At 42.7% G+C, this 27,233-nt stretch overlaps 1 protein-coding gene across 2 annotated transcripts in view; it reads right to left on the reverse strand.

The window, feature by feature from the left end:
- Positions 1-205: 205 nt before the first annotated feature.
- Positions 206-27,233, reverse strand: part of med13a (mediator complex subunit 13a) — a 70,014-nt gene continuing 42,986 nt past the window's right edge. Inside the window, exons 8-30 of one of the 2 annotated variants that reach the window (XM_051078399.1) lie at positions 25,948-26,058; positions 23,144-23,899; positions 21,365-21,581; positions 18,125-18,155; positions 17,470-17,591; positions 17,064-17,154; positions 15,474-15,685; positions 14,445-14,620; positions 11,658-12,580; positions 10,894-11,058; positions 10,105-10,328; positions 9,392-9,581; positions 8,642-9,059; positions 7,734-7,965; positions 6,810-7,001; positions 5,739-5,962; positions 4,844-4,986; positions 4,553-4,711; positions 3,250-3,438; positions 2,717-2,859; positions 2,455-2,619; positions 1,798-1,898; positions 206-1,360 (exon numbers count right to left, since the gene is read on the reverse strand). In XM_051078399.1, the coding sequence (XP_050934356.1) occupies positions 1,228-1,360; positions 1,798-1,898; positions 2,455-2,619; positions 2,717-2,859; positions 3,250-3,438; positions 4,553-4,711; positions 4,844-4,986; positions 5,739-5,962; positions 6,810-7,001; positions 7,734-7,965; positions 8,642-9,059; positions 9,392-9,581; positions 10,105-10,328; positions 10,894-11,058; positions 11,658-12,580; positions 14,445-14,620; positions 15,474-15,685; positions 17,064-17,154; positions 17,470-17,591; positions 18,125-18,155; positions 21,365-21,581; positions 23,144-23,899; positions 25,948-26,058 (5,317 nt within the window). In that variant the 3' untranslated portion in view covers positions 206-1,227. Of the gene's footprint in view, positions 1,361-1,797; positions 1,899-2,454; positions 2,620-2,716; positions 2,860-3,249; positions 3,439-4,552; positions 4,712-4,843; positions 4,987-5,738; positions 5,963-6,809; positions 7,002-7,733; positions 7,966-8,641; positions 9,060-9,391; positions 9,582-10,104; positions 10,329-10,893; positions 11,062-11,657; positions 12,581-14,444; positions 14,621-15,473; positions 15,686-17,063; positions 17,155-17,469; positions 17,592-18,124; positions 18,156-21,364; positions 21,582-23,143; positions 23,900-25,947; positions 26,059-27,233 lie in introns of both variants that reach the window. The other variant, XM_018691842.2, reaches the window with a different exon arrangement.

The following is a 27,233-nucleotide window of genomic DNA, read 5'->3' on the forward strand; positions in this document are numbered from 1 at the left end:
CTGAAAAGGACACTGCATGTCTGCCATTAAGACAACTGTTCTCACATTCCTGCTCTTGCTTTCTTTCTCCCCTAAAAAAAGATCAAACCTGAGGTCAGCTACTTCCAAGAGATGCCAATAGTTCTTCCTCTCCACTATTGGTGTCCTTGTCCAATTGCACATCACAGTCCCCCTCCCCAAAGCAATAAACACAAGCACAGGAAAATAAGTTGACGCACTTTATTCCTAAAACAGAAGCCACACCACCAACTGCTGGCATGGCATTCATATATAATTATTTATATATATTGCCGTTTGGTTTTTGTGTCTAAATGTGTGGTATAAAATACTATATACAACAATGTACCTCTTTATTTGAACACAGTGAAGTTCATTGCTGTACAAGTCCTCTGTAGCTACAGCTTTGCTGTAAGTCCTTCATGCTCAAAGGCATGGAACATAATTCTCCACTCTAATTCTTCTGTACATTGTGACAATACAAATAATCTGTCTCCATTACAAAAAATAATACTCTAAAAGCAACCTACTGGGACTTTATTTAATTTTTATGGGATTTTTTTCCTGGTTGTTTTTTTTAATTAAGACGATTACATATATCTTAGACCAATTGCTTTAAAGCAGGAAGGTGATATAAACCTTCTCCATTTTATATATAAAAGAGGTTAAGAAATAAGACAAATTATACATTTAAAAACTTACAATAAATAAGATAGATGCAGGCATTTCATTTGGATACTATTTCATCCAAAGGAATAAAAAGGAATTTCAGGTCTTAAAACCAAAGATCCATTCTTGAGTTTTTTTCCTTGATCAAATATGTCCCTTTTCTTCCAATAACTTTACAGATAGACTTGTCTCTCCATTACAGACTGGCCAGTGACTGTGCTGCCATGCTACATACCATAACAACCAATCTGTCATTCTCTCACGTTCATTAATTGCAATTCAACTTCTGGTTTCCCCCTCTTCTTTATTCCCTTGTCTCTATGTGCATGTCTTTTAATCACAGGGACAGGACTGTCTCAACCAGTAACAGCCACGAGGGACAGGACCGGACCGTTGCAGCTTTAAACAGCCGTCTAATCCCCTCTTGGTGCAGGATCCAGCTCCATACTCTGGTCTGGTTCTTGCAGTTTTTCTTCAGTCTTGATGAAACTCCCTTTGGAGTTGTTGCTTTCCTCTTCTCTGAAATGTTTCGCCGACATATTTCCTGTAACAGGCTGTTGGTTACAACATGTTCATGATGAAGTTGTACATCTGGTTGAGCACCACAAAGTGAATGGGTAGGCATGATCGTCGGTCCTGCGTGGCCGGGTCACACGTCAGCCAGGAGAGGGCGTTGTACTGCTCCAGCACAAATCTGTCCAGGCATACACAGGACAAGCAGTTATTTTTTAATTTGGAAATATTTGTGGTTTGACACACAGGGTTATAAAGACAGTATTTTACAAAGACATAATCTGTAACTTAGCTGAACACCAAAATACTGAATATACAGATATGTGTTCTGTAGAATGACTTGTAGTAAAATATTATTTTATTTTGCAAGATTATACAAGTTATGCCTAATATTAATCAACAAACATAACACACTGAGTGTACACAAAGCATTTTAAGCTAAAAACAATTTAAAATTTATGTTAAGTTGTTGTATTCTGTCACTACTGTTATCTATCCAGAATTTCAGTCTGAATAAATTCTGAAAATACAAAAATCACCCTGAAAACACAGTCAGCAGGGTGGCAATAGTATTTTGTGCACTTGACTTGTGGTGGAGTGTGTTCTGGTGTTGTTTACCTGAGTACATCTGAGGTCTGATTGGAGTCGAGGGGGTGGGAGTGTTTGCTGTGCAGTAGTTCATCTGATTGCACTGAAGACACATGTAGGTGCAAAGAGGCCTGAGAGGGGGAGCGCAGGGAAAGAGGTGGTGTCAGTGGCATCATAATGAAGTTATTAACCTTTTATTACACCTCATCTAAATAATTCTTGCTCGGTTAACAGCAGAGTGGCAGCAGCGCCGAGTCTGTAACTAATTCCAAAAGCAAAGGATATCACTGCAAATCAAAACTAGTGAAGCAGTTCTTGTTTGTGCCATTTGTTTACACATAATGTTTCAATTACTGCAACACAACTTACTGATGTAGGGTCACATAAGCAACAATAATGCTAGAGAACAGATTTGCTATTGATTAATGTCCTGTGGGGACTAGCTCATGATTTTCATCTTAACTTTGTTTTAATGAAAAACTAATATATTCTTCATGCTCAAAGGAAAGTATCCCCAGACTTAACTTGTTTACTGAAGTTTCCTCGTTACAGTTGTAGTTGCATCTCTTTTAACCTCATGTGTCTCACTAGCACTCATCGTTAAGAAAAATCACTATGCACTTGTGTAAAAAGCCAGCTCTAAAACAAGCCTATCAAATAATCATGCCGTAGGGTAAAGCCTGGTACCTTGAGGAAGAGTGGACACTGGTTCTGAGCCTGCGGACAAGCTGACCAGAACCAGTCGGGTAGCGGGCCGGCTTTAGCCGTGGAGACAAAGTAGCCGAGGGCCAAAGGCTGCTGCAGGAGATTGGGGACCTCTTCGTGAGACTCCATTCGGTCTGTACTCTGGCCCTGCGAAAAGGCAGGAACTCAGGGTTAGCCCTGTTTCTATAAGTCATCTAATATGTTGTGCTTAAAAGTAATTTATTTGTACATATGCGTGTCTCACCTTACTGCCATCACCTCCATGGTGGTAATGAGAACCAGGGGAGTGTACTGGTGAGGTGGTGGGCGAGATGTTGATGATGTCTGGGTCCACCAATTCGTTCTCCTGGTCCAGCAGGTCAAAGATCCCGATAGCATCAGACCCATCTGTGGGGAACAGGTGGTTAATCTTGCTGTTTAGTGAGTATGTAATGTGAGTGACCATGATTCATTTTTCTGATGACACATATATTTGCACAAAAAAAAAAAAATAAGATGAAGACACTTGAGGGTGCTGTAGATGCACCAAGTATGTAAGCACACACTGCTACAACACAGACTTTTAATAGACTGGAGAGGTAAACAGGAAGGATTTGGAAACAAACAGAACAGATTAAATAGAACAGATTAGAGGGGAAAACCTCAGTAATTGCTGCATTTTGCTTTAACATCAGTGAGTTTGTTTAAGGTCCAGCAAATAGCAAGAGCCACACTGGATTAAAAACACATGAGCATCCCAGGGATTGACTGCAAGACAGATGAAGGAGCGCTACTGACCAGTGGTGGCGTTGAGAATGTCGATGTTGGGGTCGATGTTGGTGTAATTGGAGCTGGCCACTTGGACGAAGGCGGAGGTGGGGAAGACCAGGATGTGGGTGCAGGAGGTGTCCTGTGGGGTGCTCAGCTGGGATGTCTGCATGTTCAGGGTAGTGCTGCGGCCAAACACTGAGCCTGTCGAAACAGAGTCTGACAGGATGCACAGAGGAAAAAGAGAGTGATGGGTCAATAAACAGTGCTGCTAAGCAGATTGAACCAAAACAGGAATCCTTGTCACAATCATTTTATCTACTGTGGGAAAAATACTTTAACTTGTCTCTGACTGAGCAAATTCTCCATGTTTGGAAATAACTCAACAAAAGGAACAGACTCTAGTATTCCAGTATCACTGAAACTGATGATTTCTGCAAAAGAAATCACTGAAAAGTAATGGTACACCAATTTCATTACAATCAATTTTTTCATCTCGTTTATTCACTGACTGTAACAAAGTCAAATTTATGAGCCTTTTACACGTAACACCTTCAACTAAGCACCGTCACAGCTTTACAACTGTGATCAAAACAGCAACCTTTTCAACTATACCACTCTAAATCTGTGAAAAGACTGCTGAAATACTGTTATCTTCATTTTACATTATTGATTGAATAATTTAAAATGGCGAGTTTTGAAAAGTCTACTGGTTTGCATTCAAGAACATAAAAGGAACCAAATGTAAAACATCAGGACAGCTGTTGCATCTTGAGCCAACATATCTCTGAGTTTACGTCCTATGTTACAGTGACGTAAACCCTCCTAGTCACAGTTTGGCGTGTTTGTACATCTCAGGCTAACACAGCCTTTCTAATCTCTTTCAGCTTGAAGAGCTTTTTAGGGAGGGAGATGTCCTCGGCCAAGCATCGCTCAACACAATGCTGCTATGATGCACTGACAATCCCCCACTCGTTTCCCAAAATAAACCCATTGATCTGGCTCTCCATCATACTGCATTGAGATCAATGGGTATCTGAGAGGTAGTGCTTTATGAGCGAAAGGTACATGATCTTCCCCTGCCATCAATCTGCCCTGGACAAGGAGGGGACACGCATTGTGATATGCTGCTGCCATCCATCATGCTCCACACACACACACACACACACACACACACACACACACACACACACACACACACACACATACACACAAACATGAACACAGATCAGTGCTGCCTTACTTGGTAGAGTAATGTGACTCAGATGAGAAGTGTACATTAAAAAAAGATAGTAAGTGTACTTATAATCCTCCTAGTGTTAACAAATTGTACCTGGCATGATGATAAAGGATCCCTGGGGTTCCATGGCAACCAAGCACACGCTGAGGATGCTGGGAGTATCTGAGGCGGAGATGCCACACATTCGACACATTTCCTTCAGACGGCGACTCAGTGACTGGAGGTTTCTCCTGCTCAGCAAAATACTCCAGTCTGGAACATCAAGGGGGCAGAGCAACAGGGATGAATGAGCAAGTGGCAAACTGCTATGGAAAACACTAGAGTGTCTTGAACGCTCTAGCTTTTTGATATGAGAAAGTATTGTAGCACGACAGTCCTCCTTACCTTTTAATTCTCCGTGCCCTATCCTTCCCAGTCGACCAATCACCACCCTCCAGGGGACTGATGTCATCTGCACCAGTCCTAAGCACCAATCCCACAGCTTCTGCAGGCCGAGCCGCCGCACCGAGCCTTTTTTCCTCCGTGCCCTGCAGAACATTCAACGACACACACGTCAAAACCACTTTTCACAACTACAATGTGCTTAGCTAGTAATCAGAGAAGGTTTCAAATATAATATATTATGAGTGCAAGCTCGTCAGATTGGTAAAGGTGTACCTCCTCTGAGGGATGTGTGGGCCCATGCAGACCATGCTTGATTGACAGGTATGTGCCTTTCCTCTCAAGTCTAATTTATATGTCATTTGACAGCTAGCGTGACATAATTGAAGCAGAAATCACAGTTTTGATATCGAGCACAGTCGACACATTTTGAGGATTAACAAACGCTTCCAGGCACCTTTTGTAAGGTCATATACATTTGTTGTGCAGCTGTGACTGAATGTGTGATATTCACAGAGAAAAATTAACCACTCCAGAATGATGCCAAGTCGCTCTAAAACATTTACTACACTGGTGAGTGCTATAGTGTTAAGGCAAATCATATGGACCATATTGTCAAAACTGAATGCACCATAACTACACTATAAACAAAAATACTGCATGACACATTTTCTGTCAACCACACTTTGATACTTGACAACTATAAATTATTCTGTGTTAAAGATTTAATTCTACATGGAGTCCATTGAGTTTAATGACCTTGGTAAATTCTCAACATACCACAACCGAAGAGAATCAGAACACCAGTTTAGAGGACCAGAAGCTGTAAATGTTTCCTTTTGATGGTAACAACAACTGAAGCTGGTGGGTTTTAATATAGTGCTGATGGTGGTCCTACCTGTTGGGCACATCAATGTTGATGATGCAGGTCTCCAGCAGTTCCCCATACAGGTCAGTGCACGTAGCCAGGAGCCAGCGCTGGTCATGGGACAGACAGTATCCTACAAACAGCACATTGTATTTCTGCGATGCCTCTCCAAATGTCTCCCCGAGCTCCGTCTGCTTGTCCTTTACCGGTGCTAGAATGAATGGAGGTGTATACAGACGCAGACACTCCGGCCTCTGCAGATTGAAGTGAAGTGAATATGTCAGAATAAAGGATTTAATGATAAATGCTCAGCCCTTATAAACAAATGGATAAACAACTGGACAAACTCTAACCAATTTTGTGCACACATGGTTGGCTGCTAAACTTTCACAGCCACAGGAAATCCTTTCTTTCAGTTCTAATTTCTGCTGAGTTTGCAGGATCTGTACAGGCAAGACTGTCCCTTCTGTCTCTGCCATTGCCCCATTTATGTCCCAGTTTGCCCAGCAAGGGAGCACAAGGTTCGACGGTATGTTAAAGGGAAAAGGTAGCACTGACTGCAAGGAAGGAATTCAACTGAATTAGGTCCTGATCTAAAGCGCCCTTTTGTCTAAACCTGGAGTCAAGATCCCATTATGGAGGTCTCAGGGAGCTAGCCAAGCAGATAATGGAAAGAAAACTCTGGAGTAGCAGAGGGTTACAAGTTCCCTTGGTCCTGTTCCAGAAGGAAAACTACAAGGATGGTTAGCACTAAAAACTCTATATCTCACTGCCTTCTTTCTTTTCAGCAGCAGACTGAACACAGACAGGGCAAGAGGCTGGGTCATTTCAGGTCAGGTTCATGTCTGGCTGGAGAGTTGAAAGCAACTGAAATGCTGCTGTTAGGGCCACAGTGTCAGCCTGTGTTTGCTTGCCTATCGATCAGAGGACAACGTGAGCATGCTGATGCTAACACACAATGCCAACGGGTGCTGCTACTAATCAACTATAGAGCTGAACTGCTACTGCATGCTAGCATAACAACTGCTTATGTTTTTACATATTTATCATGTCAAAGTAATTAAAGTGCAACATCTACATGACTATTTTTTTTGCATTTACCTCTGGGATCTTCAGTGCGGTGTCAATGGCCAAGCCGGGGCCAAAGCCTGTTAGTGACTTGACGTTGGTGGAGGTGGGCAGTGGCCGTCTACACTGAGCAAAGACAGAGAAGGCCAGGGACTTGAGGTGCTGGGCGTAGATATGACGGTCTTCGCCTCTTACTGATTGAAGCAGGTACTGGCAGGGGACAATCTGGGGTAAAAAAGAAAGAGGTTGTTAGATGTAAACCAACCAAACACAATAACTCTACACACTCTCCAACAATGCCTCAACAACTGCAATGTCTGCTACTTATAGAAAAGTGGACAGTGAGCATGAGAAAAGCTGGGAAAAAATGTTTATTTAAACTTTTCACTAACTTAAAATACATAGAAAACTTTTATTAACACTATGTGACAACTGAAGCTGAAGCAGCTCCATACACTGCAATGCAATCTAACACAACTCTGTATAAATTAGGGCTGCCGCTTAAATGTTGATGATCCCAATGATTTGTCAAGAAGCCCCCCCCCCCCCCCCAAGTCAAATCTCATATTGATAGCCAAATCACTGCAATTGTTAAAACTCATTCTACACAGAGTAAAGCAGGATAACAGCATAACAGCTGTGAACTTCTACAAACCATGTCACATCTCAAAATTACCTAACTACAAAACTAACTGTGACAGAAATGTACAGATGTGACAAGGGGAGAGTGACACAGAGCCCTGTATGTATATTGCATGTATAGATACTACTATTGCAAATTTTTTGATTATTGTTGCTGGGTAAGACAGGTGTTGATTCTCTTTATCATTAAGGAGTAATTGACATACTGACACTGATTACACAATGATGTATTTTCGCTCATGGAGGTAATGTTATGATAATGAAATATAACATAGTCAGCAATAAAAATATGGCTCTCACAAGAACTTTACTTGCCTGTACAGAAATAGAATTGCGGATGTGGGCAGGCAGGAGCTGAAGCATCTCAAGGTAGCAGCGTAGCAAACCCAGCGTCCACACACTGGAGTGGGCCGGTACTGGGCCTGGGCTACCGTCGGCCTCTTCGTAGCTGAAGGGGTCCACAATGTAAACAACAATGGCAGGTGGATACGTGATGGCATGGGACTCCCCATCCGTGGGCACGCCTACCTTCTCTCGTTCCAAAGTGCTGGGCAAAGCACAAGATCACATAACCAGAATTATAAAACTTTTCTTGTCCTTACTTTAGTTCTTAGTTTGTGTCCACAGCTTCTCTTCAGTTGAGTCACATTCAAAACTACTGAAAAATTGCTTTAAAACTATCTATTTAAATGACAATGGCCAAAAATAAGCTCTCAGACTGTTACTGAAGTGTTACCTGGTAACCTCTTTGCTACAGTTTAAAGCAGGTTTAGCCTATATTATATATACTATACTATACTATACTATACTATAGTATACTATACAATACAAGAGGGCTTCAAATCGTTTGTGGAAAAAGTACATAGCTAAAAATCATATGCAGGGATTTTGATCTCAATGCACCTGCACATTCTTGTACTAACGTGTCATAACATCTTCTAATATGAACCCTTAAATGCATGTTGCAACACAAAAATAAACATCAGAACTTAAACTGTTTTTTCCAACTGTCCTTTTTCCTCGAACATGTTGAAGCTCCCTCATATATTTCACATGGCACAGGATAAATATTTATTTTATTATAGAATTATTAGTGTAATATCTATCATCTATCATAGTAGAAGTAGCCTTTTGTGACTTACTGTCACTTAGTAACAAAACTGATTAAATACATTTCACTTTCTTTGAGCTGATTGTGTGCAGATTTATGCGTCCTGCAGTACCTTTCAGGAGGCTCTGTGGGCCCCTGGGCCTGGCTGCTGGAACTGTCCCCTGAGGTGCCAGTATTCTGGGTACCAGCCTGCTGTCCCAGCTGTCCACTCTGGGGGCCACCTCCCTGGCCCTGGCTGCCCATGCCCCCAAAGGGGGGAAAAGAGCTGGGCTTGGCAGACGGCATTCCGCTGCCAGGCTGGCCTGAGGATGTCACCAGGCTGTTGGATGATGCAGAGCCATTTCCGGACCCATTGCTGCTGCTGCTGTTGTTGGGAACCGAGGAGCCTGCAGTGTTGACTGCGCCCTGCTGGCCCACTGAGCTGGAGGAGGAGCTAGACAGTTGTGTGGAAGATGACTGGCTGGACAAGGGCGGGGGACTGGGCTGTGTGAGGAGGGAACTATCCAATGGCTGTGATGCGAGGTATGGAGCTGAAGGGAGACAGAGAAACACACCATTGGACTTTTATTAATAACATGAAACACACAAGGAAAAAATAAAAAGAAACTCAGTTTATTCTATTTCGACTTGAACTCCTACACTGGTGATCAGTGTAGGAGTTCACATTTTAAAGCCCTGCTCTCTTTCAAGCAGTCAAGTCACTCTAGCTAGCCTTTTCATAATAATGAAATCAAGTGGTGTCAAAGAGTAAAAATCAGCAACAAAAAGCTGTCTGAACTAAGCACTGAGCAAAACAAGAACCAGGGAGCACGCAGGATCAAAAAATGCAGCAGCTACCTGGCAGACTGTAAATGACACATACCGAGGTTGTGGCGGCACACTTGTGCATAGAGTTTGAGCTTAGTGAAGGCGTCACTGTTGCCGCTGGCAGCCTTAAGGAACCAGTCGCTCACTGGCTGATCCACGAGGTTCTTGGCTCCACTGCCACCGACAAGGACTATGCCATCAGGGTAGCCTTTGGAAATGGGCCGGTGCTGGCCTAATCGACATGACTGCAGAAAAACAGAGACAGAGGCAGTGTGGTGAAGACAATCATTGTTATGAAATGGTAGATTATATATAATTTAATGGTTAAAGACTGGAGGCTTGAGGAGGACTGTAACTGCACTTGTATTTGGAGCGTTTTTTTTTTTTTATTCATCATTTCAACAATAAAATTGTATGAATCAAAAGGAGACACTTTTAGATAATAATTCAGCTGCGTAATTAACCCTCTGGAGTCCAGGTTCATTTTGGATTTTTGCCTTTCAAATGTCTTTACCACTTATGCATGGTATCCTTTTTTCAGCACAAACTCTGTCTAAATATAGAGCTGCCCAAAACATAAGAAAAATGACACAGATACTTATAAAAATATACACATTTTTAGTGATAATGACTCAAAATATTATTCTTAACAGTTCAAGGTCGTAATAAAATATGGAAACCCTGGGCTGGGGTTAAGTAAAGTAAAGCAATGTTACATTTATATAGCACTGACACTTGAGGGTTTATGCTCTTTTTCAGAGTCTTTACCTCATAGACAGCTGTGAGGTCTCGGAAGAAGCTCTTAGCGCCGCTCAGCAGGGCCTCATTGTCAGGACAAACCACCAGGTACCCGATGTCTCGCTGGGAGCCAAACGGATCCAGCAACAGTTTCTCCCAGTAGGGCAGACCAAAAGGAGACAGTACCACAAAGTCATACTCATAACCCACCAGGAAGGTGGGGATGGGCAGAGGCTCTGGGGATTCGTCTGTGCCTGTGGGAGAGAGGTGAGAGGAGGAGGAGGAGAAAGAAAGGAAAACAAAGTGTGGCAGGAGGTAGGAAGAAACACAAAGAAAGAAAACAACAGTGAGCAAGTGGTGTTAACAGGTAAGGTGTCAGCCCCCCTCCCTCCCCTCTCTGCTCTCCACTGTGCATCAGAATGTGAGGTCACCAAACAGTCTGACAGCTCCTCCCAACAGAGCTGACATCTGGACCACAGCAGAGGGAGCACACTGCCTATTGATCTGACAACATACAGGGTTTTTCCACCTCAAGACACACACTTCCCAAAATGTCAGCCACACTAACACCAACCATCACACTTGATATCATGGATTTGACCAGTAATCCTCTTAGAAAACAAATATTTTTGTGCTCAAAACAATAGGCAAAGGTTTTGTGCTTTTAGTTACAGTGAGTTTTTCTTAGAATTTTTCACAGAATTGCCTTTGTAAATTAAAAAAAAAAAAAAAAAAAAAACATATTTACTGATACCTGATTTTAAGTCAACTACAATGGATTGGTGCAAAGCATTAGAATTGTGTATTAAGTAGCTTTACCGTAAGAGCCACGTCCAGCCATCTTGTGGAATTGCTGCCAGGTCAGAGGACCCTGAACCCCCCACGACCGCACCGTCCTCTTCTTTTGGATTGCATCCTGGAGCACAGGCTGGAGGGACATTAGCGCCCGCAGCACGTCCTGAGAGCACAGCGCACTCACATCCACTGCTGGAGAACAGACAAGAAAAGGAGAAGCTAGAGATTAATCACAACATGAGAAATCAACACTCACTGTCAACACATCAACACTGGCTGTACAAAAAAAACCATAGAGTAGACATGTCCGTTTGCTCCTCAACAAGTCTTTTAGACCTAAATTTAGCCATAGACACTTTTCTTTCCAACAATCCTAAACTCTGCTTCACGACTATATATCAGAAAACATTGTATTAACATTATTGTTTGATTACAGAAGTGCATTTAATGGTATTTCTTAAGTTACAAATGCAGTTCCACTCATTTTAAGTATGGTTTCAAAAAGTGACACCTAAAAACAAAACAGATCCAAGGCAGACTATCAGTGCCAATAAAATAAAATGTTTCAAATCAATTAACAGAACCATTTCCAGATAAAAACCAGTAAATAATTTTTAATTAGCTTTGATCTTATTTTTGAGATTAATTACTTTTGAAAACAATGAAGTAATGATTATTTGTGGATCGCTTTTTTCAGCTACTTTTATGGTTAAATAAAAACAGTCATCTGGGGTTATTGAGCCATTTCCAGCATGTATGAAAATCATACAAAGTTTCTTATTTCTCACCGTTTTGTTTGCCCCAGTGGTGCAGGCACGTGCTCTTGACCAACGCCTCATCCACCTTGCCACCTGACATGTTGTCCATGAACTGTCTGCCATGCTCCAGGGCCATGTAGCAATCACTGTGGTAATCCCTTTCCTCCACTCTCACACAGGGTGGTACAGGGGCCCCGTTTGGCCCCCGTGTCACTATGTCATGCTCCAGGATTGAAATGGGTGAAAAGGGGTTGGTACACTGGTCCTGCAGGAGAAGAATCAGCTCATCTGGGACACGGTCGCCCCTCCCAACTCCAGTTCTCTCCAGTGAGGAGAGCCGCAGTTCCTCAAACCGCTTTTCTGCCTCTCTGCTGACATCTGAGCCACGGCCGATGATATCCAGCTCATCCTCAAGGAAGAGGCCTGAGCCGTTGCCGTAACGCCGGTTGACCACAGCACTGAAGCCGCAACTGCAAGGATCCTGGGCTTCACTGACAGGGTCGCTCAGGTATACGCCCACATCAGCTCCTTTTATGTTCATGTTGCACACGCAGATGCAGCAGCTGTCGAAGTTGCAGTCCTTGAAGAGGTTCATGACTGACTCGGAGAGGATAAGGGTGACGTAGAGGCTGTGGGCCTCTGGGATGGAGGGTACTGTGGCCGGCTCCACTGAGTTCAGCGGTCGGCAGGTGGAAGGGGTGGACGCTGGTGAGTACAGGTCGGAGTTCTCGTACTTGAGCGAGCCCTGGACGCTGGAAGGGCCCCGAGGCGTGCGCGGGGTGCGCGGCGTTCGTGGGGTGGGGGCAGAGAAACGTGGGGTGGCAGGTGAGGGCAGGATGCCAGCGCCACTGTTACTTGGTGGAGCACTGTTTGACATGAAGGGCGTGTGGGTCTGAGGGGTGTAAGTCTGGCTGTAGTCCTGGTCCATGTTGCTGCCCACACTGGGGATGTTACTGAGGGAGGAAAGATTCAAGGACATAAATTAAAAAAAGGCACCACAACTAAAAGTAGAGTGGAGAGTGGAAACACAGTGGCACCTTTTAGGGTTTTGAAATGAGGTCAATTGTAGAAACAACAAAGGCATGTGGACAATTAGAAATGGTCCTTGTTAGAAAATGAACAAGACAAACGATTCAAATCACAGGTTCCAATGTCAACAATATTAACTTCCCATGTTCAGCACAGTAAAAAAAAAAACAACAACAACAACGTTCTGCACATTGCTTAAAATAACAATATCGTTATTCAACTGTCTCACTGCATTTGTGAAGACAGTTTGAGTAATAAGGCAGTAGGCCACGACGACATTTAACTACAAAAGGAATGCAGAGTGGGCTTAGGCTGCACACGCTTACACATGAGAGAACAAGAATGCAGGAAAGAAAGAATGAGAAGCGTATAGAAGCAGAGGGAGGGAGAAAGACATTCAATAAACATTTCAACAAGCGTCCCTCTGAGGTAAGGTTTATTTTTGGGCTGGCAAGCAACTGTGAGGAAGCATGGAGAGAGTGTATGAGAGAGCGGGAGAGAGGGAGGGTGGGTGAGCACATCATGTCCCTAGCTGTATGTGGGGAACAACTCCTGGCACAGACCCATTAGAAGGAAGTCCCAGCGCAACTCTGTCTGCTGCAGCCAGGACACGTTCAAGATGGGATGCAGACGTGAAGGCAGCACCAGCACATTATCAGATCCTTACCCAGGAATCTTTGGACAGTGACCAAGTCTAGCTAAGTACAGACACCTCTCCCTGCCTGCAAAGTCTACCATAACCAGGCTTTGCACTCAAGCTCAAACAAAATAAAATTAGGAATCCTACTGATATTACAGTTATCAAAGTATTTACAATTGATCAAAAAAAATGCCCTGATTTCTGTCATGCTCCAGTGTAATGAAGGAGAAATGTTCTAAAATGAATCTTAATAAACATTATACTATATATATATATTGTGTTGTGTGTTTGTATATATATATATATATATATATATTTTTTTTTTTTTTTTTTTTTTTTTTTTTTTAAAGTCAGTCAACATTTCCAGGTGAAAACCTGCTGGATAAACTGGATACTGACAGTTCACTCTTTAATCAGAAGCAACTAGTCTCTTTCTTATAAGCAGAAACATTTTCCAGTCACAGCCATGAATGATGAAATGCTTTGGTGTTTGCCAACCCCGTAATTCTGGTGAGCCTGCCAAATTTCTTGTTCCTGGGTCAACACAACACATGGGTATAATAAAAAGTCCATACAAATAAAATAAGGGTCTACTGCCCTGATTACAGAAAACTACAAAATCAATAAGCAAGACCAGGTTAATTTTTTTCTGATAAATTGAAATCCCTGTGTGTGCGGCAAGTAGCAGAGGTGTAGCTGTGAAACAGGGCCAGATATACTAGAGACTCCAAGCTGCTATGAGCAGTGAGGTGGCATGGAGCCGCTGTGGGGGCCCATCTCACCACTCCAGTGATAATCCTCATCTTCAACCAAGAAGGCATTTTACACTCATTTCCCTGCACCGCCTGAGGCAGCCATGCATGGGAAATTGAGTTGCCTGTTCAGGGGGTGTCCGGGGAGAGCCCAGAGGGTGTGTGGACAGAAAGAGAGCAGAGTATGAGTATATGCTTCCTTGCACAGAAAGCACAAACCAGCCAGCACAGCCATGGCATGGCTTCTGCAAATCTAAATTAGAATGCCTCAGTAACCTTCTGCCCAGATCATCATGATAAATTATGAGGAATTTTTGAAACAGGCAGAAAAATAATCTGAATTGGTTCCACAGACAGACACAGAAAGATAAAAATCTGACAGAAACAGAGTCATACCTGTCCTTGTTGAGGAAGGTCATCTCTCTGCCCATGGTCCAGCTTGGTCGGTAGATGCAGTCCTCTGGTATTTTGATAGGTGGGAGACACTGGCTGGGCAATGTCTTCAGAGGAGCAAACATGGAGCAGCCTAGAAACGCCTGGCACAGCTCTGGCTTGTATACAAATGAATAGTCCTACATGATGGACAGAAAATAGAAATAGTGAGGTAGAAAAATAGAAAAATATCTAAATTAATAAAAAAGATTAATCAACAGATGCAAAGTGTTAGCCTCTGTTCCCATGAACACAAAATCTGTAACAGCTTCATCTTAACAAATTTAATAATATTACCTATAAAAACACACCATGTTTAAACTGGAGTTTTTCCGGTCTGGAGTTTAAACATGCTGCAGATAATGAAATACAAGTGCTGGTGATTTTATAGACTATTTAAAGTATGTGGAATTAGGTATGAGCAATTTCTGTGACAACTATCACTGGATTACTTTGAAACTGAAGAAAGCTTAAAAAGTTATGATTTTCAGGCAAGTTCTGGATTTATAAGGAGCATATTTTTCAGTGATTTCTTAGCAGACTTATAGAGGTTTACTTATGATGGACAATGGAGATAATGATATCCTCAGAAAGTACAAGTCACTTTGAATCTAAAAATATGTGAATAACTCTTGAAAAACTGCGTAGTAATGTGTTGACTGCGAGGCAAAAACTTCCCTAGACCTCATATTATCATCAGATCTACTGCTGCAAGACTGAAAAAACTGATAGGGATTTAGTTATTGCTCATGGGCACTTCAGCTGGGCAGATGCTTGTTGACATGGGGAACAATCACTGGCTAATTTGAAGGACAGTCCTTGACCATGTGGCCTGTATGAAAATGACCATGCAGAATAAAATATATCCACCACAAATCATTTACATTGACTTATGACATCCACTGGCTCTCGCAGTAAATTCCACCAGTTGGTTTAGCCAGTTGTAACCGGCACTGCAATAACACCTGACAGATTTACTAAGTCTAGACCCACCTTGATCTCAGATGGCTTGGGGCTGCAGAAGCTCTCCTCCACCTCGATCTTAAAGTGACCCCCCAGAGATGAGGTGCCATCCAGTGTGGTCATGCCTGGGGGGGGCTCCATGCTGCCATAATCCTTGCTGCACATGTTCATGGGTGAGTAGCCCATGATGTGCTGCTCCAGTGAGGGAGGTGTGGGAAACATCTGGTGCAGGTCTGCTGAGCCTGGTGGGAGAGACAAACAAAGCATTATCAGAATATGTAGGATCATAATGTGTTTGCAGAAGAATGAGTGTGGAAGTAGTGTCAGTCTATTCCGACTTACACTGCTTAACATGCTGATAATGAGATACATTTAATTACATTTTGCTTCCAGTATTTTAATTGCCCTAAATCTAGCACTCTGAGACATTTCTTAAGATAACAACTATGCACATCATGTGGATGACTCAACAATGTGTGATGTGTAAATTTAAGCTGTTGGAAGTCTGTTGTTTGTTACTACGGTTTCTGTCAACATGCTTGCTGACGTATGTTTCCTTGTTCTGCAACCAAATATGACAAGCAGCTGTTGTTATAGGCAGCTACCATGCAAATACAAAACAGATGAATACTTATTAAACATGCTCTAAGTCAAACAGACATCTCACTCACATCTCATGAAATGTTTACACAGTTTGTCACAATTACCTTTTCATGTTTGCGACCATTTTTTTTCCACTGTCTATTACTGAAAATTTACAGAATCCAACAGAGCTCTTTATGCAAAGTTGAAAGGCGTGCCTTCCTTTAATACTGCTCTCATTTACATATGATAAGTCTGCACTAGAATGACAAGTTTCCTAGTGTAAAGTCTCTATGCAAAGATGTCCAGAGAAAATGAAGAGAATCTCTAAGGTCTATAACTCTGGAAATGTAAAATGCATCCAGGGGGCTAACAAATACATTTCATGTTAAAAGAGTCTAGGAGTGTGAATTATCTGTTCATAAACCTAAAGGAAAATTGCTGGTCTGAGACCAATTTACTTCACAGTAAAATACAGAGTGACCTTAAATTTTCCTTAGTTATACATTAGTGTCCCTGGGCTCAAACTTAACAATAAATACCACAGAAAATCCTAGTTTAACTGTGTTCAAAACAACAAATTGGGTGTTAACTTTAAGTCAACTCTCTGGTATTAGCAAAGGAGAAAAGGAGACAACATGACAACAGCTACAGAATGAGTTCATGCTGCCAGTAATGAGCCAAACACTGTGAAGTTAATTACAGTCACATTCTTCACCACTAGGTGGCAAAGCCAAGTGTGAGCATCAATGATGCCTGAGTAGTAAACGTCTTAATTTTATTTAGTGGATTAAAGGCTCTATTGGCATTTCACTTAGCTGAGATTGTGAGTAGGGGGAATACTTTAAACTGAAGTGGCTTCTCTCAGAATCCCAGTGTAACATTCCTAATTTTCAATGGGTTCACAGGTATGACAAATCTGACTCTAGATTAGCAATTGAGGACAAATCCATCCATGTAGTTTAAAGAGACATGGCACATCAGTGTTCAGGAAAAAGAGAGACAGACATCAGTAGAGACAGGTGTAGAGATACATACTGATGCAGGATACAGGGTCCAAAGTGGATGGCTTTGGTTCCTTGTTGCCAAATTTCTCATCGGTTCCATTTACCGGTCGCCTGGTACAAGACTGTGGACAAAAAATAAAGCATGTAAACACCTGACCATTTTGGTAACTCAAGGTGTCAGTTAATAATACTGCTCTAAATCCATTTGTGTTATTTTTCTCACACCTGTGGGGCCTGAACGTCAGTATAACACATCTTCTTAGAGTAAGTGAAGTGGGTATTGAGAGTTGTCAGCTAATGATGGGCATAGTGGAGGAGCTGCTCTGGCATATGAATGCCACACTCATACGCACACATACACCCACACATATACTGTGCCAGACCACAACCTGTGTAATGAAATACTGACTGCAGCGTGAGCCAAGGTCTCTACTAACCGCCAGATCATCCTCGTCTGAGTTGAAGAGGTTGTCCAGGTCGTTGATGGACACTACCAGGTCTGTCTCATGGATCAGGCTGGTGGAAGCCATGCGGTTGTGAGCTGCCGCCCGCTGAGCATCTGTACCCACACATACATAACTAATGTTAATACAAAATATCAGCCTTCCAACTGTTCATGTCTACAAGTAGATTCTGGTTGATTGGGAAATCAATGAAAGGCAAAAATCTTGCTTTGGGTTATGCTATGATTGTTAATGCTAATGGACTATCCGAATTGGCCTCAACTCACTCTCTATTCAATCAAGCCAGAAAAAAAGATTTTCTTCTAAATTCAATTATTGAAACACATGTGGTATGACGACTCTGTTCTATGAGATTTAAATTAAAAATAACTTGAGAAGGAATGCTCCTTATTTAGTGAATGAATGTAGTTTTTATTGACATATTGGAGAGACTGGACTAAAGTGTAACTGACGAGTTTTATTCAGTATGCTTCTTCCTCAGATCTGAATGACCACAAAGATGCAACATATACCATCTGGCTTCACTATCTAGGTTTTCTGAAGGTGGGAGTACAACTACGTATGTTTATGCAACAGAAGCTAAGTCACAGAAAAAACTGAGGGGGTTGTTAGCAAAGGCACTCCTTACCATCTGACGGACCCGTTCCTCCATCTTCACCCTGTGAGGGAAGAGAGAGATGAGAAGGTCAGGAGGAGGAACAAACAGCCACACATACCCATACAGCCAGAAACATCTATCAAACTGTGAATATTTGATTAAACAGTGCTCAGAATGTACAATCCAGACACAAATTGTTTATAAAAACACATTCCCATGTGGATGAAGCTTTTCCAAGTTCTTAATAAGGGCCCATGAGTGGATAGTCTGTTTCGTTACTGTGTTAAAATGTGGGTGGGTGAAATTCTTAAAGCTTGTAACTGTGATAAAGAACTGTGCAAATAAATTTGACTGGACCTGAGTTAGGATGAATCACAAAAGAGAATACCGAAATACACAAAAATAACATCTGCAATCAAACACTTAGTGTGATAGTACAAAATATAACAAAAGAGAAAATTGGACAAAAACAGAAGAACCAAGAAAAGGGACTGTTTGCCTCAGCTGTGGCAAATGAGATTTCCAGTGTGGATCACAGTGAAATCATGATCCAAGGAATGGCCTCTTAGGCTCCCACCCAGACATCAATATCTGGGAGGGCTGGCCTTCTGTGTGCGTGCGTGTATGTGTGTATATGTGTGTGTGTGTGTGTGTGTGTGTGTGTGTGTGTGCGTGCGTGCTGTGCGTGCTGCTTATGACAAGTTGTGTGTACACTGTGTGCTGAGCAGTTCTTGCTGGGGAACAGGAATGTTATGTCTTAGCCATTGATTTCATTACACTCCAGGGCTTTTCTCTGAGTAACGCAGGCTTTAATCTGTCTCCCTTAAAGGACCAATCTACAGCAGAGCACAGCATCCGCACCAAGGCCACAATCTATAGGTGGTAATGATGCCTTAACCCCTTATCAATAACCTGGCCTTGGGTGGGAAAGTGTGTATGTGTGGAGTTTTTACATATTGCAAAAGCTTGTCCGACTCCAAGGCTGCCTGCATTTATCTGAGGTTTTTTCCATGTATGTATCTTATACTTGATTCAGCAGACACCGATATAGGTGCACAACTTCTGTGCAGTGGTATGGTGATCAGATGATACTCCATCATAGCACATGTGCCATATGGCCAGCAGCAGAGTCAATAAATTTCCAGTTTGAAGATTCCACAGTCTGATGATTAGAGACGCTCACATACAGTTCATATTAGATCTACAGTGGGTACCAGTAAGTGGTTTAGTGGTCTGATGAGAAACAAATAACAAAGATGTTGTAACCATTTGACGAGCTCCAAAACCCACTCACAGAAAAGAGGAGCAGTGGTTCAGAATAATAACTGGAATCCTAATCCTTTATCTTGATAGACAAGAGGAAATTCTCTTGGTGTTCCAGGTTTGTATACCACACCAGTCAGGTAGGAGGTTAAGTTTCTTTCAGCTTCAGAGAATGACAAAGATCCTCTAATGCTATGGAATTATTAGTTTAAGTACAAATCAGAGAGGAAAGGGAATCTATGTCTGTGCATACACACTGACAAGCATGTGGTTGATGCACACTGCACATAAAGCAGACAGACCGTGGTAGGGCTCCATTGCACAGACTGCTCTTTGGGGACTCTCCACTCCAGTGAGAGCTGCCTTCACCCTTACATTCCAACACAGACCGGGGGTGTACAGCGGGGTCTTCACCAGACAGGAGAGAAGGAAAATATTTGAGTGCCCTTTTTAAGCTTAATGGCTCAGTGAGCCAGGTTTGTTGCTGTGGTTAGACTCCAGACTCCATGAAGCCTGCTGCAAACATGCAGACCAGGACACATACAGACATCGACTCTCCCTTTCCATGCTAGGGGCGACTCACAGCTAACAGGTGGCCCTTCTCTAGAATTGGGGCCAACAACCCCAGAGGCAGAGGCAGAGGAATACAGTGAGAAGGGGAAGGAGTGAGAGGGCAGATCAAATAGGAAAACCATAACAACTAAAGGAAATTGGACAGGCTAACTATTTGGTGTTCCTGTGGGCTCAACTAACAATGGGGATTCAAGGATGGCTTCCTGTTCATTGAGACTTGGTCAGTGAAAGCGGATGTATGCAGAAAGCGGTCGCTCTGTTATTTTTAGTGCAGTATTGCTGAGGATGCTGATGGCCTATTTTCTACCTTGCCTGCTCCCTGATCTTAAAATCAGCCCTCTTGTCCCGTTTTTACCCTGGGCAACTAGAGAGGGGGGCACGGCTGAAGAGGTTACTCTCTATGCTGCCTTTTAGAAAGCATTAACCACTAAGCCTTTTTGCTGTCACTGCTTTTTTGTATTACATTCTATGGGGTGTGGCTGCAAACTAGATTGAAAACAGCTGATAAAATGTCAGAATGGGCTGTTTTTCAGGTCAACTAATCACAATGAAACAACTCCAAAAACACTGGTTGCTGCATTTCTCATAATGCAGCTGGATACTATCTTTCATTAGACCCTCCTGCCTCTTAAATGCCTACTTCTTCCAAACTCCACACATCCAGAGCTGCATAATAGTGGTCAATATAACTAGAAAAGTGCAATGTAAGTGCAGCTCATTTACCATTTGTAGTCTATATAAATATCCTAACATAATAAGAGATACACCACTCAGTGATTCATCTAAACTGCATCATGGGGTTTAAAATCTAGTCAGATAATCTACCCTTAATTGGTGTATTTATAGTCTTAAGTATAAATTCTTGAGTTGCAGTCCCAGAGTTTTGTTCTGAAAAAACAGACAGAAGCCACAATGATACATGACAAAATGATGATGACAATGATAAAATAAAATAAAAAAAATCATTTTAACTCTAAAAAAATTACACCACACACCAGAGAATAAATATTTAAAGTGTATGGGTGCAATAAAAGATCTCAGTATGTTAAAATAAGTTGCATGTAGCATAGTTGGTGTGGAGCACTGGTTGTGGAAGATGCAGTGAAATGTTTAGGAGTAAAATCAGTGTTTACCAATAAGGATAGGTACTGCTGTTTGTTATTATGGAAACATGTTGCACAACCTGTTTTCTATTTTCCTGTATACGTAACCATTCATTGATGAACCACATGTAAGACAAAATGTAATAGTTGTACCATGACCTTCCTTTTTATCTAGGTCTATCTGATGCACTTGTCCTGGGCAATGAGCAAAACGTCAGGAGGTTCATACAATTTTAACAAGGTACAATACATCTATTAAGTACAGCAAGGCCTGGACAAGTGATATTCCAGCTAAGACACATTCCTCACTCCTCAACTCGGCTTGCCTTACCTTATGTTTCTTTCCCGGCTCCCGCTCCCCGCCTGCCTTATCCCTCTTGTTGGAGAATGTGAACTTGACATCACCTTCCTCGAAGGCGTAGGGGTCTACCTCCGGCTCATGATCTCCATCAGTTATGGCAGCAGATAAATACTGGGTTCTCCTGGCTCGATACATCTGAACGCGTTCTTCTGATACCTTTAGTGGCCATTTAGATGTGGACATCACCCTGGGAAGAGACAAATGTTTAGGTGGGGGGACTCTAGAGCAACATTAGATGACCATCAGGGATTTACAATTCCCAAACAATAGATATCACCTATTCATTCCTAATGTGAACTCTGAGAGCTATACTTTAATTATGGACCATTATACAGTACCAGCCTGGTAAGTAAGCAGCCTGGTAATGAGCTGTTCATTAATAGAAAAATGCAAAAACAAACTACTTAAAATGATTCTCTGTATCAAATTTTAGCTATTGGAACATTTCCTAAACTGCTCTGTTTTGACCTGATATCATGTATCAGTGTTGTCGGCATAGTAATCTGCAGTCACAGAAATGGCAGCAATTGAAAACAATTCTGACAGCTGTCATGCAACAGAACCAATGCATCATGTTTGTTGTCAGACAATCACCTCTCTGGCAGATTTAGGGAAACATGGTGACTGCAGCACTGACTGCTCAAACACTTACAGACACACACATTTATCACCTGTTGCGGTGACATGGCTCATCAAAATCTCTTATGTCATTGTGACTGTGGCCTACTTGTTCCTCATGTGCAAAAGAACGGGTAGGGTGGAAGGGAGGGAGGGAAAGAAGGAAACCACTGGCTGCATGGCAGAAGAGGAGGGGCTGACCCAACTTATGTGTTATCCCTCCCCTTCACTGCCTCCTACATTTCTCTGTACTTCTGTCCTCTCGTCATGCCTGTCCAGCTCTGATGTGAGGTGATGGTGTGCAGTGGCCTGGGCCAGAGATTAGCCGCCATTCAGAGCTGTGGCTGGAAGGATTACAGCTCACTAGAATAGTCCATACAAGAGGCTGGCCCCTTGGGATTGCATAACCTCACCGATAATTCCCACTACAGTCACCCTACGGCCTCTGTTGGTCACCCTGCCTGCCTTCACACTGGACAAGCCCCCTTACTCTGCCCATCTGTGATCCTCCTCCTTGCTACCACCTTCCTCTTGATGCAAGTCTCTCTCCAGTGTCTGCCAAACTGATAGCCAGCAGACAGTATTTCTATCAGCTTCAACTCTACTACAATAGCAGAGGTTTATCTTTATCTAACCCTGCCATTACTCTTCCTCTCTCCTAGCTCTGGTGTGTGTGTGTGCATGTTTGTGTGTAGGATCAATGAGTAGTGCTGGCCCTGCACATTGGTGATGTATGATGTCAAAAGGGCAAATAGCAGGAGATTAACATGCTGTGTGCAGCTAAGCACTATACCGAACATTCTGAAGCTGAGGGATGAGAGAGGTGGAGTGAGGTGGGGGATCTGAGAGAGAGAGAATGAGAAGCAGGGAGAAGGTGGGTTTGGCATCATTACTCTTTCTAAACAATTTTTCTGGACTATTGAAAGTGTTCCAAAGCAGCCCAGGGCCACACTGTAAGGGGGGGGGTAAGGTGGGAGGGCTTGGATGCCTAACGGCTTAGTCAGTCTACAAATGGCTAAAGCCTTTATTCCTGTGTATATATGTGTGTGCATCTGTATGTATGTGTCAGAGATTAAGACAGCGAGAGATAGGGTATCAAACAGTGATTATTAACTAGCAGGTGTAACTCACTCTGTAACCGACACCAGGTTATCCTGTGACGCAGAGGCCTCGTCTCTCAGCTTGTCCCCTGGCAGTAGTGGTGTGGGCAGCTCGGCTTCTTTCCTGCGGGGTAGGTTGAATAACCGCCATGGAGCATGGGAGCTGTCCTCCTCCAGGTTGACCGCTGCACCAACGTACACAGTGGGCTCAGGAGGCTCTGAGTAGACTGAGACTCCAGGATGAGGTTGGGGGTGATGAGAGTGGAAGTGCTGATTCAGACCCTCTGGCCCTCCGAGCTCCTCACCACCGCCCTTCACTCCAACCAGGCAGGGCTCTGGGGGTGGCTGGTAAAAGTGTTGGCTGTTGGGGGTTGAAGGGTTCTTCATGCCCTCGCCCGACTCCTCGCCACGTTCGCAAGGGTGGGGGCTAAGAGGCGGGGGTTGCGGGGAATTGGCCTGTTCTGATGGCCCAGCGCTGACCCCCCCACTGTGGAGCTGGGGGGCTTTTTGGATGGCGGACACATCTGCAGAGCGAATACTAGGGAATCTTCCTCCATCCTGGCCTCTCATTGCCAACCTTTGACCTGCTGTGGTCTCTGTCTCTATCGAGGCCTCATCGCTGGTCAGGCTCCGATGATGGAAGGGTGTCTGGGGTCTTTTCTGCTGCTTGTCACCTTTCTCTGGCTTCTCTCCTCCAGCTTTGTGCTTGGTAGGAGGCTGGGAAGGCTGACCTGCTGACTGAGCTTGGCCTGGGGTGCTGCCTGTTCGCTGCTTCACTGATTTGTATCTGCAGGGAGGAAGACAAGACAGGAAAATATGGTGAGACTATGTTAGACCAATGACACACAGAAGAATGGCAGCAGAAACAGAGGTAACCTGTCAAGACATGAAGACACGCACTGAGGATTTTTTATTTTTGAGACGTGCAAAGACCTTGTGCGGGTTATGTAAAGTCTCCCCCTACACCCTACATCTGCTTCTTCTAGAAAACATCAATTACCTCAATTACTCTCACCTGCAACATGGCAGCTAATTCATCTCAAATCAACAAGCAAGAAACACTTAATCCAGGCAACAATTAAGTTACATGTGTGTAAGACTGCAACACATGTATAATTTTCTTGATTAGTCACACAAACACATGACATAAATAAAATGCATCCTCTCAAAAACCTATACATTTCCTGTGTCTCTTTAACTGATGGGGCTTACTTATGTCCTGACTATTAGATGTCAAGATAAATAGACACATGGAAGGCTTCCATCTACTGAACAAAGCTAATGGTCATTAAAACTGGCAATGCACAGAGCTTCCCATTTCTGTGTCGCCAAAGTGCTGGGTGGCTTCCAACAAATTAACATGCTCCAGCTGACTGGCCCAATCCACTTTACTCTCGACTGCGGTCCAAATCGGCTCTCCTCTCCCTAGTTGGAAAAAAAATCCTGGTGCAAAGGATTCCCCTTACGGGACATGCCCAAACTTGTATGGATTCTGCCATATAACACACACAAAAAAGTCACGTTACCAAATACACCATGAATCTGAATTTTCTTTCAGTCAATGAATCAATTCAATGGGTTCAGGTTCTGATTGTAGGGACCAGTCAAGCATCCAGGCATCCAGCTCACTGATGGACTTTGCAGACTGCTGTGAACAGCACACGCGAGTAAAGCAGCTGGTTCTAGCTGTGGTCGAGACAGATGATGAGCTGACAGCTGATTTGCTGTTTAATTAAAGAAAGAGGCTCCAAAGACCATCATTAAACTTAAAAGTGATAGACAAGATAATAAACGTACCACTGAAATCAAATTTTTCATGAGGCTGAGTTTAGAAAAAGCCATAAGCTCGAAATAATCAAGTGGTGCACATATAAGCACATGCAGCAAGAATATTATTAACATTACGGTGTAAGACAACAAATGATATGCTGACATGCGATGAGCGTATTAGTGTATTCTGTGTGGGTGCTTGCATTATAATTCAGAGAGGGTTCATGCTCATTGTAGCCTCTCCTGGTCTATGTGTCCCTACTGACAATATGCATCAAGTGTAATTGTGCCCATCTGTCCTAGTAGATAAAACAAGAGGCACTTGGATTGCCTTATGTCCCGCCATGATCTCCATGACAAAAGAACACATATGCTCACAGTACGAGTAGTTTGCAATCAAGAAGTTTCAGAAAAGATCTGTTTTACCACATTAATATGCACATTCATGCAGCAAGGCATGCTGCAATTTAATCAGATCATCTACTCCCTCTGGGTTGCCTACGAAGTTTCTACCATGTGCTGTTCTTGAGTTATCATGTTCAGAATGTGTCTAGAGTCACAGATGCCACAACGACAACTTTTGCCCTGCACACCATGGACAGTCCTTGCAGGACATAAAAAGACAATGACATTTAAGTACACACATATTAACTTATTCAATGTGTTTTGAGCTCGTTTGTCAACATTGGGAGCATGCGCTTTTTACCACTGCAGTATCCCTTATGCACTCTATCAGAGGTTAAACTATTCTTTCTCCCTCAAATTATTCTCATTAGTGCAGGAATAAAAATGTCTGACTTGGAGAAACACACGGTCCACAGCAGAGGTTTCAGCCCCAGCAGAGCTGTCACTTTCACAAAACAGTGATAAATTGAAAAATATGAAGAATAATATGCTTGTCAAAGTATAAACATGGATATAACTTGCAGGTATTTTGCTGACTAAGGTCCTCTGTGCCTGTATTCAAAGCTCCATAGACTCTGTATAACCTCCTTAAAATGTCTTTGAGTGCACACATATGAGCAATACCTGCACATACTGTACACCACGTGGAAAGTGACTGACCTTGAACAGCTGCAGTATGACCTCTCTGAAGGCTCCACAAAATCCCAGGATCCCACTTTCTCAGTCAGCTCCTCCTCACAGGTACCATTGGTTGCAGCTGAGAACTTCCGCCTGAGGAAGAAAACAACACTTTTAAATATAATTCTTCTGAGGGTGAATTTTGACTAGAGTCTAGCCACTTCCTCAGCTCTTTTTCATGCAGTGTCACTGATGTGAAGGGACCCATCCTCCTTTTTCAAAAAACAAATCCTCAAAAGTGTACTGCCTCATGTTTCTTTGGTATACGGTGGCGATTGGTAAAAGCTTTGTGCTGAGGCTGATTTCATAGCCTTGCTTGCAGCAATAATTTTTTGGCTGACAAGCCAAAAGCTAACTACAGCCGACATTCTGTGCTTGGTCAAGGGGCAACAGATCCTGGGGTGCTCCCAATGTGTCAGATTCACTGATGTTGAATAAAACAAAAGACCAAGGGACAATACTGCAAGCACACGCTTGCTTTAATTAGATATAGATCATTATTTCCATGTTATTATCTCCAATGATTTTTTCTGGTTTATGTATGAATAATAAAACATAATGCAAAAATGGTTTGAAAAGGCATAAATGTAGTATATGCTGTATGTTACAGAAGTGCAGTCAGAGGGTGCTGGGAAAAAAACTTTTAAAGGTAACTATGCTGTTAGGTCACCAGTCTGAGAGAAGGGTCCTTAAGTTTTGACCAACTTAACTGCCTATGCAAAACACAGAAACGAGTTATCACACACAAAGTTTCTTAAAAAAAAACAAAAAAAAAAAAAACAGAATCTTGCCAGTTTAAGCCAGCTGCAGTTGTGCTTTTCAAACCTGAAAATGAAATTCTCAACTTTTCAAGTACTCAAGTACTTGAACACTACTGCACAGCCATTTATCTGTTAAACCTGCAACTTCTTTTTTTCAAGGAGAAAAAATGTTAGTAGAGGAGTGTTCATAGAGAAAACAGCTTATCCAGTCAGCCTCTCCTCAGTCAGAAATTATTTGAGCATAAAAAAAGGCAGTCTCAAAAAATGAAAACAAAACCGTGCCATATTCTGTGCCATGTTTATATTCTGTAACCAGTAAGTACCCTGTATTCACTCGAAGATGCTGCACCTTTAATGTATGTCAGAAAGAAAATGATGCCAGGTTTGGGTGGTTTAACCATGGACGTTATTTACCCTGGAAATCAAATTTTCAAAAGAAGCAGTCTCCATCATAACTTTAATCCACTCTGTACAATCTGGCCCATGTGGGCTCTTCCAGTTACATAA

This window comes from Lates calcarifer, linkage group LG20 (assembly GCF_001640805.2).
Source record: "Lates calcarifer isolate ASB-BC8 linkage group LG20, TLL_Latcal_v3, whole genome shotgun sequence".
NCBI lineage: Eukaryota > Metazoa > Chordata > Actinopteri > Centropomidae > Lates > Lates calcarifer.